Genomic DNA, 27,466 nt, shown 5'->3' on the forward strand with positions numbered 1-27,466 from the left:
AGCAATATCCCAGAAGTGGCCATCTGTAGTCAATAGGAGCGGCATTGTATTCCACCAGGACAACACCCGGTCACATATCGATAGGGACTAGGCAGAAGCCTCTGGAGCTTGGACTTGGTGCCAAGTAATTACTACCTGTTTCTGTCTATGGCGAATGATTTTGCTAGTGAAAAATTCAACACTCAGGAGAAGCTTGTGAAATTCGACTGTCCCGGTTTTTTCAAATATGAAAGATCTTTCCTATATGTGAATAGTAGCATAATAATTTAAATTATCAAAACAAAAATGGTGCATACTTAATATAATATAAATCGGATCGAGCTAACTATGCTAAATAAAACCTTTAATTAGATAAAAAAAATAACGAATTTCCTTTTCTCGACCTTTCGAAACTATTTCCAGGGAGAAATGATACTTAATCTTCAATTCACTAGAATTTCTTCCTTTTTTTGTAATAAAATCATATTTCTTTTATCCAAAAAAGTAGTTAATAAATATTTTCCGAACTTCTCGTAAACTTTTCAAGTCATCAATGTCCGCCGCAACGCAAAAGAATTTGGAAAGAAATGAAAATAAAAAAAACTTCATTATTCACTTAATAAAGTTTGCTGATTGATACAGAGATAAGTGTGCGGAGGGCGTCTGCTTGAGTGGCATTGAGCGCAGGTGGTTATGACCATGGCGTAGCGTGGCAACGGTTGCCCGGGATTCAAGGACAAAAGTTAATAATGTACAACTTCATAACGGTAAATTAACTAGCAGACATTTTCATTTAAGTTGTTGCATGCTACGCCCACTTTCCACTTCTGCCACAGAGTAGTTGTGTGTACGTGGTGGAGGGTGCCGATGGCTGAATGCGTTAGGGGGGCGCATTGCCATCATTTGCATTAATATATGCGTAATTCACTGATAATATCCGGTCGTCAAGCATCGCCAAGCGAGTTTGCGTCATTGCAATAAGTGCATAACCGTATAAGAATATATATTTATTTGTATTTGTGAGCAATTGAACCACCCTCTGATTGAATCTTTCCTCTAAACGACGCTGCTTTATATAAACACTTCGAGCCTTTTTGTTGCTGCTGATTTAATTTGATTTGCGGATGGCCACGTCAGTGGGATCTCTGGCTGCGCGATATCTAAATTTGCATCTTGATTTAATGAGCACAATGATTTAGATTTTTAATGCGATGTAGAGATTGTTGTTACGGTGAATTAAGTGAAAAAAGGTGAATTAGAAATATTGAGAAGTTAAATACCTCAACCCAAACCTCCATACGTGTAGCAATTGCGGAGTACTATTAGAAGTATTCCTGTGGAAGAACCCATCGTTAACACCTTCCGGATTCTTCAATCTTGATTCTTTTGAAATAATTTTAGTTTTGCTAAGAACTAGCCATAAACAATTTCAAAATACAGAAATATAAAAGTCTCGGATTTTGAAATAATAGCTTCGAGAACATAGATATATACGTTGGGAGACGCTCGAAACCCCCAAAAATTCAAACGTCGAAGTCCCCAATATAAAAAAATCCCCAAATTCTTAAAGTAGTTCTTAGCGGAATAATTAAGGATACCCCGCTGCTGGAGCGGTTAGGTGTATTAATGCAGCCTAAAATTATGCTGTCAATACAAAAATGAGTGTTTTGGAGATTTTAAAACCGGGGATTTCAAGCCTATCTTTTATGAGCTATTCAAGCTTAGAACCTATGCTGTCTTTCTACTAGAAATGGTAGTAGACAGCTAATAATATCACAGATTTATTCTATGTACAACATACCTAATTTCGCTGTCTCTAGAGGTCCTTATACACATATAATACACTTTCATTGGCTCCGTCTAATAACCGATATCATAGTGGTAATGTAACTCTACATCAGTACCAATATATGTACGAATCGGTCTAGACCTTAAATGAATTCCACAAATATTTGTAAGAGGCTAACGACTTCGAAACATAATCTTGAAAATTGCGATAAATCAATTACTGCAAAGTTTGCAAACTGCTCTCCTTCGGGAGATAATTTTTCTTACAGTCATTTCAGAACAGAAAAATCCTCGGAGATTAGCAATATTTAATACATTTTCAATATTTTTGTATTAGTCAGGACTTTGCGATGCGACGGATGTTTTGACTGGTGTATTAAGAGTTGAAATTAACTCAACTCCAAAAAGAAGTGAAAACGCCCACCGCGGACAGTCGAAAAAAGAGAGCGAATAGAAATAGTACTTCTATTTCGGACTGATATTCGGTTTTAAAAAAGTTTTAACAGGATTGAGAGATTTTTTCCTTTCTTGTCATTATCCAGTCCAGTTCAAGACTAAATTCGAAACTGTGGTCATCTTCGACTAAGTAGTATAATTTCAGTGCTGATGGCGTTAAATAAGGTTTAAAAATATTCAAAGAATAAACTAACTGGTTTTACTGAACTAATAGATGAACCAGTCATCACAAAAATATACCTTGTCAAGGTTTTTATAGATTACGATCGTGGGCCATATTACGTCGAGATGACAACTACGCTTTATTCTTTGAAGACTATTAAAATATCGTCCTAATGCAAGAAACAACAATGTTATTAGTTGATAATCACTCAACTTTTCCGACCTGCTTCGAACTATACCGGAAGAGCTTCTATGATTCCTATATCTACATATAACGTCACCAAAATCATTCGCCATAGGCAGGAACAAGTTGGATACATAAGAATCTCCTAACCAAGCCACCGGAGCTTCTGACGAGGCACTTTCTATATGTGTGGCCTGGCATTGTCCTGATGGAACACAATGCCTCTCTTATTAGCCAAAGCTGATCGCTTCTGGGCGATTGCTGCCCTCAGATGGTGCAATTGTTGACAGTACAGGTTCGAGTTTAGAAGTAAGGGAGCAGTTCACAGCATGTGATCCCCTGCGAATTCCATCAAACTCCTGCTCACCTCGATTCGAGCACAACCTCTTTCGCTTGATATTTTCGTAAGTGATTCCTAACGATTTCTTGTGCAATGTTTAGCTCTTGAGCGATCGAAACAGTGTCTAGATAGCAATCGTACTCGACGATTGCCATTACTTTATCGATATTTTAACAATTGACATCAAAATTACCGGTAAATTTGGCTTGCGTTTTCATCTTTATCGAAGAAAAACTGTATGTCGTATTTTCTCTTTGCTGGTGTCCATCTATGGCTCGGGCTCAAACAGAATTGAGTCAAACAATCACAAAACTATCTGAATAGTTTTTTTTAGTAAAAAGTCTTGTATTTCTAACGCCATTTTACATATATAAGCCGATAGTAATTATACAAGGCGAGTTACAGATTACTAAAGATTTAAAAAAATAATGGGTTTCTTTTTACAAGACCTTATATTAGACTTTGGTGCCTAGATGGTATTAAGCACCTAGGGGACTTGCTGCGATCATTAGTTTCTAACTAAAAACTTTCCGCGTGGCTCTCTGCAACTAGGAAATTGTTGTAGTTGTAAACTAAGAGAAAAGTTATTGTGCGTGTTACTAGTATTGATTTACTATAAATACAGCTACCAAAAATAGATGCAACTACTTGTTTATATTTAGTTTTATTAACCACAATGTACATATGTACATTCTACACACATGCAAATAAAAAATTATTTTATTTTTGAATCATAAATCACATACAACCTACAGCAAACAAGTCAAAGAGCTCATGTAGTAGAATTTATGGAATGGAAAACACTAGTATGTGGCTTGAAATAAGCGGTAGGTGAGCGTCACATTCAAAATGGCCGACTGCAAAGTCAACAAACGCACACATACATACACACACACATGTACGGGTATAAATGGAAGGGAAATGAATGTGGTTCGAACAGAGCGACATGAAACTTCGCCTGGGATTGAGTGTATATCTCGCAGTGCGGCAGGCAAAAATATGCTGTGGCAAGACAATGTGGCATTTCATATATCAGTGCCGAGTTGGCATTGTGGCTTGGCATGATGCTGGAGCTGGAGATGAAACAATGCGAACAGCCTGGCAACAAACTAACTATGTTTCACGCAAGATTGCCATTCAATGAAATGCTGGGTGTGTGTATGATTATATGTTGGAATGCCATATTGCTGGTGGAAAATATCACTCGTTATATAACTGCTTGTACATGTATTATATAAACTGCTGTCAGGCGCCATATTTACAACGAAATGTTTGCATGTATGTGTGTGTATGTATTTGCGAGCTTGGCGCACACAGCTCCACCTAGTCGCTGTTGTGATTGGCCAAGCACACAGGTGGCAACCCACACCACTCAGCTAGCGCGCAAAGTGAATGCTTGTGTGTGTGTGTGCGCCTTCGTATAAGGGTATAGCTTTATGTGTGTGTGTTCTATGGACAAGCTAAACAATTGTAACTGTTGCCTGCTGTGCGCAAGCCACCCTCGCCTATTAAAAGTCATTTACATAACCGTATGTATATATGTGTGTTTGCTTGTGAGTTTGATTGTGTGTGTGTATGTGTGAGGCAATGAAAATTCCTTTGCATCGCAGCGTGCCTCTGTATATGTAGCCCACACAGCTTTTCACCACACTAGCGCTGCGCTCTTCTTCAGCGTGCGCTAGAGTGAGTGGTGTATAGCTGGTATGTTGAATTTGGCGCTCATGCTTGGCCATCACGGCAAGCATGTGTGGCTAAAAGCGATACTAAGGCTAGTTCTTCGTGCGTTGTCCTGCTGTGTGGTGTAATCGGTCCAGCGGAGCTCTCAACGTGTTAGTCAGTGTTAAAAAAAAAAATATATATAGCATTAAAAATAAAAGAATTAATAATTTAATTAAAAATACTTAAAGAAAAAGTATTGTTTACTGTTGTTATTAAACTAGAAGTGTTTATCTAAATTATAAACGAAAAAATTGAAATAATTTAGAACCGAGATCCTCGAAAATTTTCACTTTCACAGCTTGCTTTCATTATATATCTTTATATACCAAATACCTACATATACACATACACATGTTAAAGAAAGTCTATTGGAATGCTGCTGGTTTTCAATGTGCGCTACTGACTTTCCAGTGCACATTTTTCCGTCACATGCAGGCATTCGGCTGCAACAGCGCAGTGTGCGTGCGAGTGGGAGCGCTACACATATATCAATTCTATGTATATAAGCCATCACAACCCACAAAATCCAAACCCACGCTTGTTCCGTTACCCCGTTACTTATATAGGCTTCCAACCTTGCACCCACTCGCTCAACTCTCACTCGCTCGCCTTCGCAGTTCACTCCCCTCAACGCCTACAATCAGCGCGCACCTAGCTCAAATCTCAGCTTTGCAACACCGTCTACTCGTACATGCTAGCGAAATACCTAGCCAAATATGTATTTGATAAGCTGCCTTGATCTGCCATATCCACTGCCTCGGCAGTTGCTGCAGCTTGTAATCGCAACGCTCGCAGTCTTCCGTTAGAGCTCCAAACGTTTTGCTCGCGCAGCTTAACGCTCGGTTCGCGAGATGTCGCCACGGCTGCTGAGCAACTTTTAAGTTCCTTACTCTGTTATAGAACTCTTTAGTTCAGTTTTCATTTTTTTAGATTAAGTTTTCATAATTTCTTCGTGTGGTATTGTGATAAGTAAAATTTTCGACTTGAAAACCATTTAATTTTTAATAATTCGAAAATAATTTTCGCAGCGAAATCCGTTAAAAACTCCGACGCCAAAGTAACTTATCAGTAATTGTATCGATGTACCTTGTTTGTGATAAATTTTAAGTGTATTTTTTTTTTGTCTAACATAAAATATTAAAATCGCGTGGAATATAACTCAGCTAATGCGCATAAGACTACCGAAAATATATGAAGGAATGGATTATATAGAATTGAAGTGTGAGTATTTTCGAAAAAAAAATTTTTTAAAATAAAATAATAATAAAAAAATTTAAAATAAGAGACGTATAAAGCTCAAAGCCCTTGGAGTCTAAGTTGTTATATGGTATTTGTAATATGTGCCTTGATCTCGGGCTATTAGCCGAGATTGTAAAAGCTTAAGGTCACAATTGAGTAGTTACATAATTTATTTCAAGAACATAATAATTTTTATAGCGTTAGATATTGTATTCGACGGAACTTTATAGTGATCACTTAGGGTGGTAATATATTGCAAGTTTTACGAGATTTATTTCCTAGTAAAATTATTTAGCATTATTTTTTTTTTTTAATCTTCACGAAAATTCACAAATTAGAATTTTTATTTTGATTTCTAAGGTTCTGCATTAAAAATGCGTCTCCTATTATAATTTTATGTTTTGTTGAATTTTTTCCATACAAATACTTGATTTTGATCGGCCAGTTTACATGGCAGCCATTTGCCGTATGAAAAATATATTTAGAAATCGTAGCGCTGCCTTAGACATTAGTTCATGCCAAATTCCGTGAAGATCACTAATTAAATTTAAAAGCTTTTCACACAAGGACTTCATTCTAATCGTTCAGTTTGTATGGCAGCTATATCCTATAGTGTTTGGATATCGATGGTTCTGATAAATGAGCAACTTTTTGAGGAGAAAAGAACGTTTGCAAAATTTCCGATAGATATCTCAAAAACTAAGGTACTAGTTCGCGTATATACAAAACAGAGAAACATGGCTAAATTGACTCAGCTCGTGACGCTGATCATTTATATACATACTTAATAGGGTCTCCGTTTACGTCTGGGCGTTACAAACTTCGTAGCAAACTTATAATACGCTGTTGAGGATATAAAAATATTTCAATAACGAACCTATGAAGCTTTGCGTTAATTACTGTCTTGACAAAATTTTTTTGAGGAATTCTATATCTGGTCAAGACTGTTTCAAGTTGCTACACATACTAGATAAAATCAATAGTACTTTACAAATACGGAAACCAGCTGGGCCGAATATCTAGAAAAAAATATAAGCGTCAATATATTTATTATAACCACTTCCTGATTCAAAGAGCCTTTGTACTAAGTAATGCCATAGTGACATTAGTTAGTAAGGAGAGGTTTCCATCGGAGGGACTGGATTTTAAAAAGAAACTAAAACTAGCAGTGAAGTGTATAAAATGAATGAGAGAGACTAATTCTCCTATTCCTCCTTTCAAGGTCTTCCAAGACGTAATAAGTTTTTACCCTAAGTTTTTAGACTCAGCTGCTAAAAATTTTTTATTAAGCCTACAAAACTCCCCATCCTCCACTTTCTACCCTAAATTTAATTAAAGGCGTTATGATATGTAACAGACTCAGGGGACTAGATAATTTTCCAATAAAAAGTGTGACGGAAAGGTCCTAGTGAACCAGGCAAATTGCCGAATGTCAAATATAGTGTTTAAAAAGTGTGGTTTGAAAGATATTGAGTCCACCGCAATCTACCAACATTAATTTAACCTAAATCTTTTCATAAAATTACTATTTTAAAATTGAGCGATGAGAACCGGATTGATGCATTAAAAAAGCTATAGATAATGGCTCAGTTTCTATCAAGTGGCTGTCGATTATTTTCTAATTATACTACATTGTTTCGTTTTGCGCAAAATTGTTGCGGTTTCAGATAAAAATTCGACATTTATATTCAATAAGCACATACATTTTTGTGGTTTCTAGCTATATAGCTTTCTTATCTCGGTAGATAGGTTTTCTATAGAAAAGTCTTGTAGAAAATGGAGGTTTTATCTTTTAAACTTTAACCCCAAAAAAATTTGAAGAACTCTTTCGAAAGTGTCGAAAAAATTAGTAGTATGCATAGACGTTTGGCGGCAACAATTTCCGATTCAATTTTATAAGAGTACTTTGAAAAATATAACTATACTTCATGCAGTCTTACACATAAATTTTCATGACTAATTTTGAAACGCTGTACAAAATAAACAGGTATAGAGAAAATGTAAAGTTCGTTTTTTCATTGATTCGAAAAAGAACTGTTCAGCTCCAAAAAGTATGTTTTGTTACTTTGAAAAATATAACTATACGTCATGCAATCTTATAAATAAATTTTATGCTAATTTCGAAACGCTGTAAAAAACAGGTATACAGAAAATGTAAAGTTCGTTTTTTCATTGATTCGAAAAAGAACTGTTCAGCTCCAAAAAGTATGTTTTGTTACTTTGAAAAATATAACTATACGTCATGCAATCTTATAAATAAATTTTATGCTAATTTCGAAACGCTGTAAAAAACAGGTATACAAAAAATGTAAAGTTCGTTTTTTCATTGATTCGAAAAAGAACTGTTCAGCTCCAAAAAGTATGTTTTGTTACTTTGAAAAATATAACTATACGTCATGCAATCTTATAAATAAATTTTATGCTAATTTCGAAACGCTGTAAAAAACAGGTATACAGAAAATGTAAAGTTCGTTTTTTCATTGATTCGAAAAAGAACTGTTCAGCTCCAAAAAGTATGTTACGCACAACTTGAAATTGTTAAAAATTGCAATAAAATATCGCGATTTCTTGAGACATCATTAAAATTAATTATTTGAATTTCCATTCGAAGCTGTTTTCTATATTAAGAATTTCTTAGATAACATATTTGGCTTTTTCACTCTTCTTTCGCCCCCAAAACTATGCAACTATGCACAATTTTGCACAACTCATCACTTTATTCGGAGCGCATAGAGAAATTTATTAAAATAATCCGCTTATGAAATATAAGACACGAGCGTAAGTAGTTAGAGGGGAGGAAGTGCAGTAAATAAATTGCACACCACAAACTTTACCATTTGCTTATCAGCAAAAGAACACGCTTCAGTGAAATACGAAATTCATTCCGTTTTTTTTTTGCTCTGATTTCTTTGTAGAAATGGAAAATGACCCCAAAAACGGTGACTGATGTTATTACTGCTGTCTCTGCTGCTGGTACAAAAACAAATAGTCCGACAACATACAAGCTGAGCAACAACAACAGCAAGCCAACACACAACCAATGGAATGAAATTATGAGTCTTCACAAATGTTATAAAATCCAATAAAAAAATACACATACACACATTTCTAGCTACATATGTGTGAGTGCGTGCCGATGTGTGCCAAAAACGAATTGTGCTCGTAAACAGCGAATTAAAGTGAAAACTGGGCGTAGAAACGCGTTGCAAACGAAAAGTGTAGCATAACTTTAGGCGCATACATGAATTGCCGTGAAATTAACGCGCGAAGCAGATAAGCGTATTAGTGTGTAAAGGTGATGAAAAAATAAGTGGTAACGGTGAGCGCAGAGTATTGCTTAGTGGCGAGTGTGAGAAGTACGAGCGGAGGCTGTGGACCATCCATGAAGCGGTAGTCAACTTTCCGTGAAATATACCGGCGACCAACCACGAGTGTACAAAAACAATAAGTTAGCATTACAAACAAACAACAACAACACCAAACGTAAGCAATCAAAATAAAAACAGCAACAACAGCAGCACTAACAACATGAAGGGCTTAGCAGCATTTAAGGAGAAAGCAACGGGCGCTTTTAGTGGGTAAGTGGGCTTTTGCAGAGTAGTACAAAATATAGCAACAAAAGCAATAACTTGAAAAGAATATGCTCACACAAAGTTCGAAATTTAATTTAACGGACCACTGACTGGTCATAGACGACAGACCACGGTCATATTGTTGGGTGGTTGCAATATGACTGAACGGCAATCAAATTTTATTTGTTGTTGTTGTTGCCGTTGTAGTCAAATCAGTGGCGCTATTTGAGTCGGCGGAAAATGAAATCATTTGTTACGGTTTATTACCGCATCGAATTCCAACCATATTTCATTTTCTTTGCGCGCCCCCCGGTAAAATTTTAAAGAGTGGAAGAGGGTTGAGGAGACTCGAAATAGAGTTGTAGATTTAAAATCAGGGTGATAATTATAATTTGGATTTGTTATGGTTAGATTTATAGGCAGCAAAGTAAATTAGATTTTGGCAGTTTTAAAAATATAAACGGTATATTTAATCGAATATGTGAAAAACTATTAATCTCCAAAATTGTATCGAGAGTACAGCATAAAATGTGTCTCTAAGATTTACTATCACAAATTAGTTTAAGAAATATATATACCGGACTGGTCTATTTCAGCTGCGCGCGCAAACCGAACGGATAACATGTTTTTTCGTAAATTAGTCCAATCTTTTTTAAGTTCGATTGAAGTTGGATCTCCATATATCGTCCAGTGTATGTTTGCAAATGTCTGTTCCCGACGCGAGCAGTTGTCTGGCAATTTTTACCATGAAAAGAAAAATTCAACAATGATTTTACTTGAAATTTTGAGTTTCCAATGGACAGACGATCACGGAGTCAATATTTTGCAAAATCGAGTATTAAATATGCCCGCAATGACTAGCTTATCATCCATCTGATTTTTTTAAACAATATTGTTAAAGCGAAAAAAATTTGAGATTAGAACTTTTTAAAAGCCATTAGCACCTTGAATCTTTGAATTTTTAAATGAAAAAATTTATATCGTTTCAGAAGTTCTTACACTAGAGCATAGTTTTTTGGTATATATGGTTCACTATTTGCGAGTGATATTTCATTATGTGCGTAGAACATGCATATGTGAATATAGCTTTCACACCTCTGATAGTTTTTTGTCTTAAATATGTTATTCAACATTAAATGACCCCACATGTTGAAAGCAGAGTTTATGAGATAATTTTTGATTTACGAAATTGAACATTCGTCCGTGACCACCTTCTAATAACAGTTTACTGTAATTTTTAACATTTTTCAAAGGTGAAGGTAAGCATTCCATCACAACACCTATATCAATAATTACCACTTTTAATTTTCAGAGAGTTTTTTTGCTCCGTAAACATTATGTTCAAGCAGTCCTATGTGCTACGTTCTTAAGAATACGCCCTAAACGTATGTCCAATTTAGTAAGAAAAACAGATGTTCAACAAACTTTCAACCAAATTGTCTTGAATTTACTCTAGAGCGACTGTTAAATGGCTCAATTAGCACTTAACTGACAAAAACTTTTTGCAATTTTTCCTCATTCGACCCTCTGAAATGAGGTCTATAAGAAAAGATCAGCGTTTGTCTGAAAAAAGGTCATTGGAAGAAATGTAAGAATTTCGAAATGTGAAAAAAAGTTGACAAAGTAAACTTGATAATTTTAATAAACGCTCAATAATTTATGAAAAAAGGTTAATAATAGAAATAATGAATTACAACTAACATATTACAACTTGTGGGTCGAAAATTAAATTACTAAACTTAACTCAACACGCTTTCTATTTAGAAATGCAAATTGCTTAAACCAAATTGTGTATATTGGAATATTAAATAAAACTAGTCAACTTCAACTTCCTCAGCTAATTGACTTGGTGCTATAATTAGATTGAGCATGATGAGTAAAATACTTATTTCGTTCACCATCAAATACTGGATTAAGGGGTTATACGGGTTTCAAAACAAAAAAAAATTGTATTATCTCATTAAATTCTATAACATATTTTAGAGATGTTCTAAATTGTTGTCCTAAATTCTCAAGTTGATCTCAATAATAGTTTTGGATATACAGCTTTGAAAAGTTGCGCGCTCGAGATCAATTATATAGTCACTTAAAACTTTAGAGCTCAAACCGCGTCATCAAGACTTGTCTTTAATATAAAATGTCTCGAAGAGGTGTTTTCAAATCTAACACAAAATGTAGATGCTTAGAAAAGTCATAAAGGTAACCACTTGCCATGACAACTAAAGTTTAACTCTAAGAACAACTTTCTAATGCAGATCTCTTAGCAAAAAAAAGTCTCTGCAAAAAAAGTATCCGTAAGAATACTAAAGGCCCGTGTGTGTTTGTGCCGCCGGAAAGTTATAAAATTATTGACATACCAATAACAACTCAAACCCAGCTGATAATTCAACGAAGTAAACGAAGGACAAGTCGATGACATAAGCAAAAATTGAGAGTGGTTTGTGCCGCAAATAAAAACTCGAAGAAAAAAGTACGAGGAAAAGAAAAGAATCGAATTATGAACGTAGACATTCCAAGCGTATGACATTGAACGCGCTGGCATGCCGACTATGCAACGCGGTACACGCCATTCAGTAATACATAGATGAGTGCGTCGCCAGGAGGCGTTGATGTCTCGCACTTGTGGAGCCGGAATTACGGACACGTTCCATGCACGTGCAACCAGGATGAAGCCGAGAAGAAAGTGTACGCGCTCAACGGAAATTTTTATGAACTGCGAGCTTTATGAGCTCTCAACTCTATTTGCTAGGTAACAGAAGCTGCGTAGGTGTTGTGGGTATGTGATTTTGTCAAATGGCGTTGGTTGCAGTAGGAATGTAATTTAGAATAGCAAGCGATATATTTAGCTGCTTCAAGTGTAATTGGACAATCTGAGATGTAATTTCGGAAATATGAATTGTATTAAATTTATTGAATGGGTTTTACAGGTGAAGCGCAGATTTTGTAGTACACGGAGTGTTTTGCCTAAATAAAAAGTATAAAAAAAAGAAAGTATACTTATGATTATAGTGCGGTAGTGGTCTATATTGAAAATAAGAAACTTATTTCAGCATAACAACAAAGCGTTCATCGATAAACATAAGAGGGCTTACATGACAGAAAAACGCGTCTATCTGTGAATTTTTTCAGATGTATTTTATTTAATAAATATATAATAAAATGAACATCTATAAAATTTAATGTATCTCTACAAGAGAATTTCCGAAAATAAGTGTCTGGCGGTGAGTAAAATTATTCTACTTAAAATTCTCTCAAATTCAAAACCCATAAAAGTGTATTATTACTTAAGATGAATACAGATAAGGATCAAAGGACTAGTCAAAATTTTGATTTCTGATAAAATTGAGGTTTCCCAAAAAAATACTTTTTTGTAGCAAAATTATCAAAAATCGTATTCCTGCGATCATTATTCGACAAACGTAACTAAGATGGTCGTGTGAAAACTTCAAGTTGGTTCAGCCAAACCAAACATTCCAAGCGTTCACTTCGAATTTAAGGGAAAAATTAATAGCAATATTCGTTTATGTTTATGTACTACTCAAGTACCTTGACTTTTTTTAAAATCATTGTAGGTTTTTTTTTTCATTAGAAAACTGTTTCTTTCTGCTCTTCAACCGATGGGGTGAAACCACAGCCAGAAGGTTTTCACAAATTTACTTAGTATTTGCAGAAAAGGCCGTTTGGTGATCAAAAGAAGTATACATCAGTGTAGTAGTAGCTAACAGATATTCAAAGTAATTACGAAATGTTAGCTTAAAATGTGACAGTTCTGAAACTAACCGCTCACAGAGCTTTTGTCCAATAATTGCCCCAACTATAATTCCTCTAGAAAAGATGGTATTCAGGCTGATCTGTAAAGAAAACTTTATGGTAGTCCATCGGCGCATTTCGCGTAACATTTGAGGGCATTAAAGAAGAAATAACAATTCTTAGTAGTTGATTAATGGCGATATTTTCAGAGGATTGACGATAGGACTATATATCTACGGTGGTTGTGAGAGCTCTCTGATAAAAGCTTCAGCAATATTCATAAATGTATATCCTATTCCAATCACATCTCCCTTAACTTGGTCAGCGGTATGAAGACTACCTTGTATTGTAATTGATGTCTGCTTCTTTTGCATTTTTTTGCTAGATAATAAGCACATTTTATTCTAGGGATGTTAGCTCTAGACTTTATCTCATCATTTTTAGAGTTTTAGCCGAGATTTTAGCCCATGATCACGTTGTCTTAGTATAGAATTCGACTACGGTGGCCTTATACTTTGAATTTAGATAAATTGTTTTCATTTTCAAACAAAGTCGCGTGCAAAAATATGCAACCCTTGCTTATACGTGGTCGCAGAATTCTTCAAAGGAAAAAAGCTGGGGCTACTATTGGGAGCGCAGATGTTGGCTTGTGAAAGGCTTGCTTAGTTGAGAATACTCACAGTAGTTTTTGTATGAAGGGCGACTTTGACAACTGGAGCTTGTAAGAGACAATTTCGAATTTCGATTTCAAAATCTTGAACGCACTCTCTTCTATATACATAATAACCACTGAATTTATAGAAACTCTATGCCGGTGCGGATAAATCGGTTGTGAGCTGGAAAAAATTACAGTATGTAGAAGCCGGAAATAAGAACTCACTGATCCTAAGAATTATTATTTTTCATATTAAGCATAGTTTACGGTAATATTCCCCGGTAACATCCGAGTTGATCGCTATTTATATTTATAACTTTCCTGTAATTATTAAACTTTGAGCTGAATGGAGTAATTGCGGCCGTTAATATTACAAAGTGCTGTAAATTAGTACAAGTATTAATACGAATAAAAATGTGTTAAAAGCAAGGAGAAGGCATGAAGTATCGCCCGACTGACTTCGTCAGCCACTTGATGGCAAACAAAAAAAAAACATAAATTGAAAAGCGTGCAAAGCATGCAAAGCGTGAAAATGTTATTGTGATCAAATACAGAAAAGTCGAAAGTTAGTTAGAAGCAAGTGTTTCTCCAACGTCACGCTGACAGTCGCCACTTAAGGAGGTCGGAAGCGCGCACAAGTGTCTGTCAAACAACGCCATTGTTCCAGCATAGCGCTGCTTAGCGTAGCATGGCAAGGCATAACAAAACAAAATGGATATTGCAAGCGCATGAAAACTTTTCCGCGCTCATGAATATTACCTACATTTATGCTGTGTGCTTGCGAGTGGGCGAGTCTGCGAGAAACGCGTTGGCTCACGCGCCTAAAAGCGCACAATAAATCGACTTGCATTGAATGCGAAATTTGAATTAGAATAAAATGTAGTATATACATATAAACATATCTACATATACACACATACAACGCATCACAATAAACCGCTATTCGATTCATTTAAATGTTTTTGATATGTTGCTTTGTTGTTTTTGTTGTTCAAACTTACTTTCCATTTCACTTTCATTTGCGTGTTTTAGTCTCAGCCTTCACACACACGCATACATGTACACCGCATGGGCATCTTGATGACGCACAAAGTCTTTTCCATTCTCTTCCGCACTCATTCGCTTACCTCTGCTTCTTCATCTCTTCGTCATCGTCTTCAGCTTCAGCTGCTTTTGTTGTACTTCTTCAAGTGCCTCGTTGGCAACGCATTGGCAATTGATAGCCGCAGAAATTTTACGCCAAACCGAATGTCATATTCATTGCCACCCGCGGCATGCCACTTGCCTATCGCCCACTCCATTTGTTGGCATTGTAATTGAAATTGCTTTGCTCATTCACAATGCCACTACACAACACTTTCATCTTAATGGTTTCTTAATGTGCGTCTTTATATTCATCTCTATGAAATGAAGGAATGAAGCATTGTGTCTCCAACACTAGTGCATCTTGTATGGCAGTAAACTTGGCAGCGTTGCCAGTGTGTGTGATGTAGTCTCTTGCATGGAAATTTATTAAGCGTTGTTATGTTGTTGTATTGTCACACATAGATACAACAGAACTTCTACTTAGAGATATTTTAAATCGAACTTCCACGTTATAATGAATTACACACAATTTTATGGAAAAATATTTTTTTTTTAATCTCTGTTGGGCAGACCCATAATTAAAGGGGTAACCAGTTAATCTAGTGAATATGTTCAATATACGGCCATAAATAACGGTTTTTTTTACATAAATAATATACAAGATAATCAACTAAACTTTAAGTTTCGATTACCCACAAGCTAAAAATGATATGAAAAACCCTTTGGAATCATTTGAAAAAGGTTGGATACAAAAAGAAATTGGATGTATTGGTGTCATGCGAATTCACGCAAAAAGACCTATTGAACCGAATTTCCATCAGGGAATCACTGTTTAATTGCAACGAAATCAATCCATTTTTGAAATGGACGGTTTCTGGTGTTGGAAAGTGGGTCACTTACCATAACATCAAACGAAAATGGTCGTGGTTGAAACGTGGTAAGCCAGCGCAAGCTCTGGCTACGCCTGGATTGAAGGTTAGGAAGCTTTTGCTATGTTTTTGGTGGGATTTGGGGGGAATTATCTTATATGAGCTGCTCCCTTAAGGTCAAACCTTTATTCGGACCTGTAAACTCAAGAATTGAACCACTTGAAGAAAGCAACTGTCAGAAGCGGCCAACTTTGCCCAATATAGGCGAAATTGTGTTCCATTAGGACAACGCCAAGCTAGACACATCAATAGTGACTCGCCAGAAGCGTCGGGAGTTTGGTTGTGAGGTTCTTATGTACCCGCGCTTTAGTCCTGACACCAGTAGATTAATACCTGTTTCTGCCTAAGGCGAAATATTTTGCTGGTGCTGGTTTCGGCTCAAGAGAGGCTTGTGAAAATCGACTATCTCAGTTTTTTGCTAATAGGAACGAGGGTTTCTATGAGAGTGGCATTCTGAAATTAGCTTCCAAATAGCAACACATATGGATTCAAATCAGAATCGGATCATTCTAGCTATGCTAAAACTTGAAGCCTGGAATTTAATGCAAAAATAATGGATATGGAATAATATTTTTATTTCCCAACTGTGAACTTAATTCTGTTCCTTAATTTCAATAAATAAAGTTTTTGATAGACAATTTAAATAGCTGCCGCATTAATCGCCACAAACTGCCGCTGTATTACCAAATGTAGATATCTAAAGAAAAACAAACTCCACAGAAACTACATAACACCCCAAATCCGCTCTGCTTGATGCAGCAGCAGCCAGCGCCACAAATCCAGTCACGTCACTGCCACCACAGACAAACACTCGCTGTATGCTCCAAAATCTCAAAAAAGCTGGCGCCACTACTTTTAATCTATTGGACGCCTAAAAGTCTGCAAAATTTTTACTGTAGCGGCAAGGATATGCGCGCCATAATAAACCAAGCAGAATATGCGACCATAACATAACAATCATTCAGAGATAAAATATCTGGTGGAGATAGGAAATAAAATTGGCGTCAGACTAACTGGCTGACATTAAAGGGCAACTACAGCACACATACATAAAAATAGACACGAAATTTATAGCGATTGAGAAAAAGCGAACAAAAATGTTGCAAAAAAAAAAACATATTATATTTATATCTATTTAGTGCGTCTGGGTGTGTGAGTTCAGGACAAGCAATGTACTTGCTGTCAGAATTTGGCAAACGAACTACTTAGAAATACGAAAACAAGCGCATTAACAAGCAAGCTAGGTAGAGAATAATAACTGTGTGTGTATGTGTGTGGCAGAGAAAAATGGCAGATATTTGAATTATGAGGCAACTGACAAATATTTGCAAGGGGACAATGCGATAGATAGGGGAATAAGAAAGCGTTGGGTAGCTGTGGCATTTAAGCAGTAGAACTCGGGCGACCAGTGGCTTGTAAGTGGGTTGATTAGTGGCTAAAGCACGATATTGCTGGTCATTTATATGTGAATGTGTGTGTTTTCGTTATTTTGTTTTTCTCTTTTGGTTGACAGTAAAATGTGTGCCAATATTACTCTTCATATTCTACTGATGTGACGATGCGGTTGTGCTTGAAGGAAAAACTTGCATAGTTTGAGGATGAGGGTATAATTTATTTTGCCAAAAAACAAAACAAAATTTTTTTTTATTTTTCCAAAAACAATTTTTTTTATTTTTTTCCATGTTTTTTTTTTTGTATTTTGTTGACTAAGCGCATTCTTCCAGGCAATTAGTAGGGCTTCTGCGCAGCCAGTTTATTTGTCAACTCGGTGAAGAATCTAAGCAAGGTATGCAATTTTGCACATCTTTTGCTTTGAAAAATTCGACCCTAGCAACTTGGCTTGGCTACTGTGGTGTGACTGCAGTTTATGCCGTTTACTCATAAATACCCAAATAATTGGCAGTAAATCGTTGGAAAAGTACAAAAGCCAATTGAAGCACTTCAAATGGCGGCGAAAACAAGATTATTTGTGTTGTTGTTATGACAACGAGCTTTTGTGTTGTTAATTGATTTTGCCAACGATGGCTTCAAACTGCGAGAGCAGCGTATAAAAGTAACTGAGTAAGCGAAATGAAACTAGAATATTTTTCCCTTACAACCGAAAGGTAAGTTAAAAATTGAAGTTCGTAGGACTAAATAAGATCTTTGAGCGAAACTTTAAGTTTTCTAGTATTTATGATAGTTAATAAGTAATCAAATTGCGCTGCCGTAGAATGGACTAGAATTAATTATGCTAATTAATTATCTTACATCACAAAAAGAGACTTAGGCGGCACAGCTGGTTTGCAAAATAAGAAAAATGATTTTTTTAATTTTTCGATAAGTTATACCTATACCTAGGCTAACATACTAACAGAGAAAATAAATTTGAATAAAGAGTTGTGCAACATTTACCGCCCGTTTCAATTACGTCATTTGCTGAGAACACTAAGATTGAACTAAAATACCGCTCCATTAAATTTAGTCGAAAAGCTTTGGAGTCGGAGGTGCTTGACTTAGCTAAGCATTGACAAGTACTTTCCGATACACTTTTGAACCAGTTTTTACATACTTTACACATTTTTTTTTTCATATATTTAGAGTGAAAGTTATAGGCAAATACAGCAGTAATATCTTCTTGTCAGCTAACTTTGTGCCGTATACTTCCTTTTTATGACTTTAACTCTCCCTTTGTTTTTTTCCACCATTTTAAAAAGTGTTATCTTTGCTTTTCAATTGATGCCGGCTCCACATATTATTATTTTTTGAAAATTCATATTTCTAATTTTGTCATATCGGATGAAATTTTTCTTCAAGAACTTTCTGCTGAACTTTTGCAGATGTATAACTAGATTCTAACGAAACTATTGATATTCCGCTTCCCAAAGTTACCGAATAGGTCTGAACTAAACGCATACCACCTTAACTCCATAAACCAACGTGAGTTCAGAACACAAATGTTTACTATTACGAACAACAAAACACCGAAAACAACAACAACAACAAACACTGTCATCTCGTAACTATTGATACGCACTTAATAAAATTGAATTTCATTTCAATTGGACACGTCTGTCTCAGCTTTAAGCAAACATTATATACAAACAAGCATGTTAAGAGCAGCAAAACAACAACACTACCCTTTCATTATGCGACCCCAGCAATCTACAGTTTGTATCATTGCAACAAATTCACGCTCTCGCACTTATTTGCTGGCTGTTGGCTGCTGTCAGCTCCTTTGGGAGTTTGGTTTGGTTTGCCTCGCCTTCACTCAGCGCTGCGGCAAAAAGTTGTTGTTTTTGTTAACGTTTGTTGGGGTGACAACACTCGTATTTACCGCTGATTGCCGGTATCACACATTTCAACGGTAAATCGTTGTACGCCGTGCGGTGTACCTTCGTGTGGTACATATAAGTGTGTGAGTGTGTGTGCTAGTATATGAGATTGTGTCTGTGTATGTTTGTGATGCTTTTTCTATGCACGCCTTCGCATTTCTCAGATTTTATTGCTCAATTATATTGAAAGCTTCCAATCAACAGGTATTTTTGTGGCTTCACGTTGCATTCTATGACCACTTGGCCATTAAGATGTAATTTATATGACCCCAGGGAATGGTCAGCATGTTTGTTGTCATGCGAATGTCATAATCAAGGTATCATAGAAATTGGAAAAAAAAAAATTGGAAAGATGCTGTGCTTTAAACATTATTGCATTTTACTGATTTTTATCTTCTGCACTTCATAGTCATAAATGCTCCTTAGATATTGCATTATATATTATAAATATAAAATACTAAAAAAAAAGTAACCAATTGACTAAATCACTCACTCACCCCATCACTTATTTTTATTTCTGCTCCTCTCTTTCAGCATCAAACCGAATATTGAAAAATTTGAGATCTCCAAAAACTATCATGGCGGCTATGGTGGTTACGAAGAGATGGAGGACGGCGATAAGATCGGCGACGGCCCCGGCGGCGGCATACCATACGATGATGATAGACCCGATTCGCCAGCCTCTTTCGAGGAAATCGAACGCCCGCCATTACGTAAAATCGATAAGTATTGCAAAGCCGAGTGTCCTTGCTTGCCGGCGCGTTACACGATTGCCGTGATGGCTTGTGTTGGCTTCATGATATCGTTTGGCATGCGTTGCAATATGTCGGCGGCAAAGCTGAAAGGAGAACAAAATCATGTGAGTGTTTTGAATTTGGTATTTGGTTTTCTGGATCACCCTAATACATGTACTGTACGTAATATAGTACATATATTATATATACTACATACTCGTATGCTACAATTAATGATATCCCTATTCACAAGGCAAGGCAGCTGAAATTTAACTAATTTGCGATAGCATAAATATGTGTGACCGACGAGTGATATATCTGTCAATTAATTTTTGACATTTGTGAAAAATGCCGAAGGCCAAAGTCACGTTTCAAATTTCGATATGTTGACTCTCAAAGCATACAAGCATGTATCTATATATAAATATATGTATACATTTGTAACATTCTTCTCTGCCTTTGATAACTTAAATTTTCTTACGCCAGCAACTGCCTGGCGTCGCCCATATCACGAGCGCAAGCTCATAATTCACAACTCATATTTTTTTGTACTTTGTTGTACTCTCTCCGCTTGCTGCTCTATGCGCATTTAAATATTCTTTTATTTATATGTTTTGTAAATGTTTTAGAGATTTCCTTTTTCAATGGTTATGGGTGTAATTCCGTCACGCTCGTTAATAATGCCTTCAGGGCTCTTTGGTGAGCAAGTATTTCGGTTTTCGACTGCTGGCGCCAACTTTTGCGTCGACAACAGGATGTTTTTTGCACTTATTTGCCGTTGCTGTCAGCCCACTGCCAAACCCTTGCCTCTACTACTCAGATGGGTATCTCGACTTTGTGACTTTTGTTGCTATGCACTTAGCTATCGAGATTCCGCATCATTTGTTGCAAAATATGCATTGTGGTTATATAAATAGTAAGAAATGGGTTTGGGTGTGCATTTTCCATTTCAATGCGACGTACTTGAATGCTACAAGTTTATTTGTGGACTTATGTGCTTTTTTCTGCTGCTGCAACAATTGTTGTTGGGAGTCCCATTATTGCAGCTGCTAATGGATACATTTATACTTTGTCGTTGCAGGTTTGACGGGGAAAAGAAATTGAGTAGTGTGGTTGAGAAGAGTTTTAAAAGTGAGTAGTGGAAAGTGGTAGAGATGTAGGTTCGTTTGGAAGAATTGATTAAGGTTTTTATGTAACGTTAACTTTTAAAAGAGACAGCCTCGAAACTTTCTTCCTCTATTCTTCCCGCTGAAGAGTAACATAAACATATCTGGTGCGCTTCGGATGTCCTCTTTTCCGAGTTGCAGTCCTACAAAAGTCATAATTTCAGGCGATATTCTTTTTGTACCAAACCTCTAGTCTACTTCTAGCCCCTCGTTAACTTTTTATGGAAAATGTTTAATCTTTGTTAACACTTTCGACACTATACCATCGCTTTTCTACTAAAATCCCAAGTTTTGCATTATCAGGTGAAACTCTTATGACCTTAACGAAACTATAACGTCACTATAAAAATCTTGTAAGTTCTTTCGAAAACCAACAGTGATTGTTATATGAAGCAAGCAGAACCCCAAATATCGAATACTTCCAGTCTGTATTTTGAGGTTTGAACTTTCCTGAGACCCAGAACTAGTTCGTTTTTTACTATTACAATACAATAAACTTCGAGTCAGTATGTTCATAGGTCGAGGTTTGTTCCAGTCTTGATTCTCACATTTTATAGACCCCCTATTCTACTCAAGAATTTTATATCAATTCTAGTTTCGGCTGACATAAGAACCAGTAAGGCATATATCACTTATTGAAGCTTTATTCTAAGGCGCTACGTCGACTATCTGTCACTCTACATCTGAAAAATTTACTCTATCAGGGAAATTTGTCGCGAAAAAATTGCATAAATAATTGTCTATTTGAAAATTCATAGAGCCAAAATACTACGTTTACTCATCTTCTCTATAACGATTTAGACCAGATTTTTTAACGACAAGATTCTAATAGCAAATTTTTTGTATATTTCTTAAAGTTTAGCAAATAGATGGAGAATAGAAATAATATCGAGCTGAATCGATATAGCCATGTCCGTCTGTCTGCATATACACGAACTAATCCTCAAGTCCTTGTATATGAAAAACTTTTTTTATTTGACGAGATATCTTAACGAAAATTGGCAGAAATTATTGTTCAGGGCGAATCAAGCTTCGAATATTTTATTTAGTTCGGATCACTATAATACATAGCTACCATTCAAACTGACCGATCAAGTTCTTGTATACTTGTCTAAAAAGCATGACAAATGATGTAGTAAAAAATGTACGAAAAGTGAACTTGTCTTCAGAGACCACATATGTTACAATTTTCGAAGGGTGTTTTTGAGAAACATTTTAACACTTTTTTGATCTCTTGTACTAGTAATTTTCTCAGTAATCCAACTAAAACCAAGTTTCGGAAAATTTTCGGGGGCTTAAATAATGGAACGAGACATTTTTGAGAGCATTTTTATAGAAGGTAGAGGAATTGATACTTTCCAAAAGATTTTTGTAAAGCAATATAAAGTAATGTTTAGACAAAAATTTATATGTAGTTTTTCTTCGAAAATTTTCCAACTACACTACATATGTATATTACATATTTACGTAATTCCTTACTAATACCCAAAATATATAATAAAAGTTTATGCACTAAAATAAATAATACTATATATATTAATATTACTTTATTTCCTTTCAGACAAAATTCATGAACTGGAGTGTCGCTGTGGAGAGTCATGTAGATTCATCATTCTTCTGGGGCTATTTGATCACACAAATACCGGGTGGTTTCATAGCATCGAGATTTCCGGCTAATAAAATCTTCGGCTTATCAATTGTATGCTCGGCAACATTGCATCTGTTGGTGCCAGTGGTGATGGCCGTGTGTCATGGTTATGTATTGATAGGTGTGCGTGTAACTCAAGGTCTATTCGAGGTGAGTGGGAGTTACCAAAAAAAAAAAAACAGAGCATTCAAATTGGACGGTGTTTAGGATAGCAAATCAGAGACATAGATACGAGTATACATATACACACAAAACAATATTTGTCACATAAATAAGTATGAACGTAGTAACGGTTAGGCGTAAGGTAGCGTTTTGTATGAAATTCGATTTGCGTTAAGCAGATCAAAGCCACTTGAATTCTTCAGAATTTGACTGAAATTGCGAATTTGCCTGCGCATAGCGCATCAGGCGTGTGATTTGCAGGCATTCAAAGTGAAATTGAATCATATAAAAGTATTGCAATTGTATATTTATTTAAGATTACATATGTATACGTGTATGTATGTGTGTCTCAGCACATACATGCATGCATTTAAGCTCTCTTTTCATAATATTAATATGACTGTTTTGTTGGCTGGCGAAATGAAAACATGATGTAATCTGCTTTTAGGCGTTGAGGGTTGCTACTGCCAAATCCTTACGCCATCTTTTGATGAGCAATTCGCCTTTTTTCTGCCTTTTATTTCGTTTAGTTTTTTTTTTTTCTATGAAGCTTCGGCAATGGAAATCTTGCGTTTCCTGTTTCCTGCGATTTATTTCTGCAAACTATAGTGAAAATAAGAGTTAATAAAAACAACAATAAAATTGTATTAAATATGCTATATTTACTTTTATGAGCCTTTTTTGACAATGCAATTTTTTTCTTATAATTTCTATACTACTATACTAAAGCCTTTTTTGAATTGCCTTTGTCCACTTTTGTCCCATACAGGGTGTCACCTATCCGGCTTGTCATGGTATCTGGCGATTTTGGGCACCACCCATGGAGCGTTCACGCCTGGCCACATTAGCATTCAGCGGCTCGTATGCGGGCGTTGTGGTGGGTCTGCCATTGTCCGGTCTGCTCGCCGACGCGATTGGCTATCAGGCGCCTTTCTATGCTTACGGCGTATTCGGCATAACATGGTATGAAAACGTGGCACAACTTTTTTAATGTATAATGAAATTCTTCAAATTCATAAAATTATACTCAATCAATCCGCAGGTACCTCTTTTGGTTGTGGCTCTGCTTTGAGAATCCCCGCAAACATCCTGCCATCAGCATACCGGAATTGAAGTATATCGAGAAATCGCTGGGCGAGACCTCTATGCAGCCCTCAATGCCGTCGTTGAGCACCACACCGTGGCGTGAGATGGTGCGCTCCATGCCCGTCTATGCAATTATTGTGGCGAACTTTTGTCGTTCGTGGAACTTTTATCTGCTCGTGCTCTTCCAGTCGTCTTTTCTCAAGCATAAGTTCGGTTTTAAGGTGGAGGAGGCCGGTTTTATCGGTTCGCTGCCACATTTGATTATGACCACTATTGTGCCATTCGGTGGCATGTTGGCTGATCATCTGCGTAAAAATGGCATTATGTCGACCACGAATGTGCGCAAACTGTTCAATTGTGGCGGTTTCGGTATGGAGGGTCTATTCTTTCTCTTCGTTGCGCACTCCGATACGGCGGTAAGTATGCTTAGAAGTATTTCTATCTAAACCCAGTTAGACTAATTAAATATGTTCCACTAAATGTTTGTATTTCAGACTGGCGCCATGTTTGCTCTGACTTGTGGTGTTGCCTTCAGTGGGTTCGCTATTTCGGGTTATAATGTAAATCATTTGGATATTGCTCCACGCTATGCTAGTATTTTGATGGGTCTCTCGAATGGTATTGGTACCTTGGCTGGCATAATTGTGCCCTACGCGTTGGATGGCATGATCCGTAAACACGTAAGTAACGAAATTTCAAAGAGTTATTAGAAGGTTCGAGCATTAAGCGAAACTTAAGAAAGAAAAAAGTAGTAATAAGACAAAGAGATTCTCATCTCTATGCGAGACGTGTTCATTCATCGTGAATGACGGTACTCAGGATATTCAGCGAGCGTATATATTGACCCAAACTTACACTTCGCTATGTGTTTACTAGTATTTAACATTTTTTCCCCCCTGAAAGTATATTTTCTGAGAAATCAAAAAGCTGTCTCGAGATATTTTCTTCACTTGGCGAGATCTCTGTAACCTAACATAATGAGTGTGTAATTTTTTTTAATTTGTATATAAATTTCATTTATTTCTGGATTTATGATAAAAAATTAACTGTGTTTTTTTTTTTTAAACCTAAATCCCCCACTTTCCGCCCTTAGCCTCACGATTGTTGGACCACCGTCTTCACACTTGCCGCATGCGTTCATTTAATCGGCTGCACGTTCTTTGGCATCTTCGCTTCCGGCGAACTACAACCCTGGGCCGAACCACCGCAAGAAGAGAAACAGGTGTGGGCGCCACCAATGGGCACAATTGCCGAAGATCCCAGCCAAGGCGGTTATACCAAGGAGACATCCTTTGTAAGTTTGAAAGCAAGCGATTCATGGAGTTATCATTAACTGCTACTAATATATAAGTGTGTGTGTGTGTGTGTGTGTAAGTGCATGATATACAAACTGGCATGCCATAACGGCATTAAGCATCGAAATTATTGTTTTTTAAATGAATCACAATTTTTATGTTCATTACATGCTTTTTTTTTGCTTTTAAGTATAAGAGAGAATAGAGGGGCGATAAGGGGGTATACATAATGTAAAGTGCATTTTGTCACAACAAAAGCTACATTAAAGCTTATTCATATCTTTTCATCACATGAAATAGCTTTTTAATGCATTGCAATTATTTTTATTTTCAACTCTTCTTCCAAACAATTCTCTTTCGCGGCGGCTAAAAAAAAATAAAAACAGGGCGTCACAACGCAATACACCGAACAAAGTCAAATGCAACAACCGAATGCCATCAATTATGGTGCGACCGGTCACGTGGCCAATAATCCCTTCGCCGCCATGTCGGGTGGCACTATACCCGAGGAGAGCGTTATGCCCGAACAGACAGCTGATGCCAGCGCATATGCGGCTTATGACTACACGCAGCAACAACAACAACAAATGCCAAGCTATGATCCACAATACCCGCAACAACCGGCATACCAACAACAACCACAGCAACCAAATTATCAACAACCCTATCAAACACAGTAGGCTGAGCGAGCGAGCATGGCAAGTAAAAATAAAAACTAGTGAAAAAAAAAAATTTAGCAAAATTCCAAAAGAAAAAAAATATTCGAAATTCAAAACTACAAAATAGTATTATCACAAACTATAACAATGAAATCTGGCAAATATAAAAATACATTAAGGTATAGCGCAAATAACCCACAAATATCTTCGGAAATCAAAAAGTAGCTTTCAACTTGTTTTTGTTGTTTATGCATACATACTTGTATATATGTATGTTTATAACTATTACTGTATTTAGATCAAATAACTTACAAATTACTGGAACCAAAGTACGAATCAATGCAAAAATTATATATAAAATGCCACACAGCTATAATTATTACAACAACAAGAAGCATTATAATTAAAATATAAACTATAACAGTGTTTACAATAAATATGCATACATAAAATTTGAGTTCTACGATTGATAAAGAGCGATGAAAGCATGAAATATTCGAAAAAAATATTTATTTCTTAAGAAACTATTTAATTCTTGTATGTAACGCATGTACACAACTCAAGTAAAAATTTTATTTAAAAATAATACAAAAATCAAAAATTAATTTCTATCACCCGTAGACTGTAATTTTTAAATTTTTATTACATCTCTAGATTGTATTAACCAAATTTAAAATTTTCAAAACAAACATTTTTTTTTACAATTTTTTTTGTTTTTTTATTTAAAGAAATTTAACAAATTACATGTTTTTTGTTTAATAAGAAAAATGTTTTTATTTAATTTTTTTTTTCGAATTTTTTCTTCTTTTAATTTACGAATGAACATAACTCAAGTAAAAATTTTATTTAAAAATAATACAAAAACCAAAAATGAATTTTTAAAATTATATGCACCGATTTATTGTAAATTTGACTGTAATGTTTATTACAGCTGTAGCATGTATTGACCACATTTAAGTTTTTCAAGCAAAACAATTTTAAAAATTTTATTTGTTTTTTCATTTTGAAAAAAAAAATTAACTTGTTTTTTTATTTCGGAAGAAGCATTTTTTTATTAAAACTTTTTAGTAACATTTATTTTTTAAATTATTTTGATAAATTGAAAAGTATAGTTATACTTTCAAAAAAATAAAAATAACCCAATATCAATTATTTTGTGTTGCAGTACTATTTTGACACACTGTATGTAATGGCAACTGCAAAATCACTAAATCTTTTTTCACCACATCGTTAATTTTTCACTTCTCACAAATAAAATATTATTTGAATCAAAATTAAATACAACACTGAACCGAATACTCAACAACACAATGAACTATAAATAAATAAACCTTCTGTATATATACCGTTATAATTTTAACTTATTAAACGAAATAGAATCTATATTGATGTTTTCTATTATTACCGTTAATGATATTCTCAATGTAGGAAAATGCAACAAATACGCAAGAAATGTATAGAAATTATAAAAAAAACTTATTTGGCAAAAAAGTAAGTTAAAAATGTTAAATATAAAGCTAAACTGTTATTGTTATGATATAAA

At 35.6% G+C, this 27,466-nt stretch overlaps 1 protein-coding gene across 4 annotated transcripts; it reads left to right on the forward strand.

The window, feature by feature from the left end:
• Window positions 1–4,692: 4,692 nt before the first annotated feature.
• Window positions 4,693–26,829, forward strand: VGlut (Vesicular glutamate transporter). 4 transcript variants are annotated; one of them, XM_070107393.1, is made up of 10 exons: window positions 4,693–4,742; window positions 5,657–5,849; window positions 8,783–9,445; window positions 19,708–20,032; window positions 22,635–22,871; window positions 23,653–23,846; window positions 23,926–24,385; window positions 24,464–24,649; window positions 25,063–25,263; window positions 25,651–26,829. In XM_070107393.1, the coding sequence occupies exons 3-10, from the start codon at window positions 9,396–9,398 to the stop codon at window positions 25,942–25,944; spliced, it is 1,947 nt and encodes a 648-aa protein (XP_069963494.1). In that variant the 5' UTR covers window positions 4,693–4,742; window positions 5,657–5,849; window positions 8,783–9,395; the 3' UTR covers window positions 25,945–26,829. The 4 variants fall into 4 exon arrangements, with proteins under 4 accessions (XP_069963494.1, XP_069963495.1, XP_069963496.1 ...); XM_070107394.1 differs by having other exon boundaries at window positions 4,693–4,738; XM_070107395.1 differs by having other exon boundaries at window positions 4,737–4,821.
• The last annotated feature ends 637 nt before the right edge of the window (window positions 26,830–27,466 follow it).

Source organism: Bactrocera oleae, chromosome 3 (assembly GCF_042242935.1).
Source record: "Bactrocera oleae isolate idBacOlea1 chromosome 3, idBacOlea1, whole genome shotgun sequence".
In the NCBI taxonomy this organism is placed as follows: domain Eukaryota; kingdom Metazoa; phylum Arthropoda; class Insecta; order Diptera; family Tephritidae; genus Bactrocera; species Bactrocera oleae.

Excerpts from the sequence above, each read along its gene's own strand:
- VGlut (XM_070107393.1), top strand. The coding sequence starts at position 9,396 with ATGAAGGGCTTAGCAGCATTTAAGGAGAAAGCAACGGGCGCTTTTAGT. Across the intron at positions 20,033-22,634 it reads TGAAAGGAGAACAAAATCAT|ACAAAATTCATGAACTGGAG; the intron begins GTGAGTGTTTTG and ends ATTTCCTTTCAG. Across the intron at positions 22,872-23,652 it reads TAACTCAAGGTCTATTCGAG|GGTGTCACCTATCCGGCTTG; the intron begins GTGAGTGGGAGT and ends TGTCCCATACAG.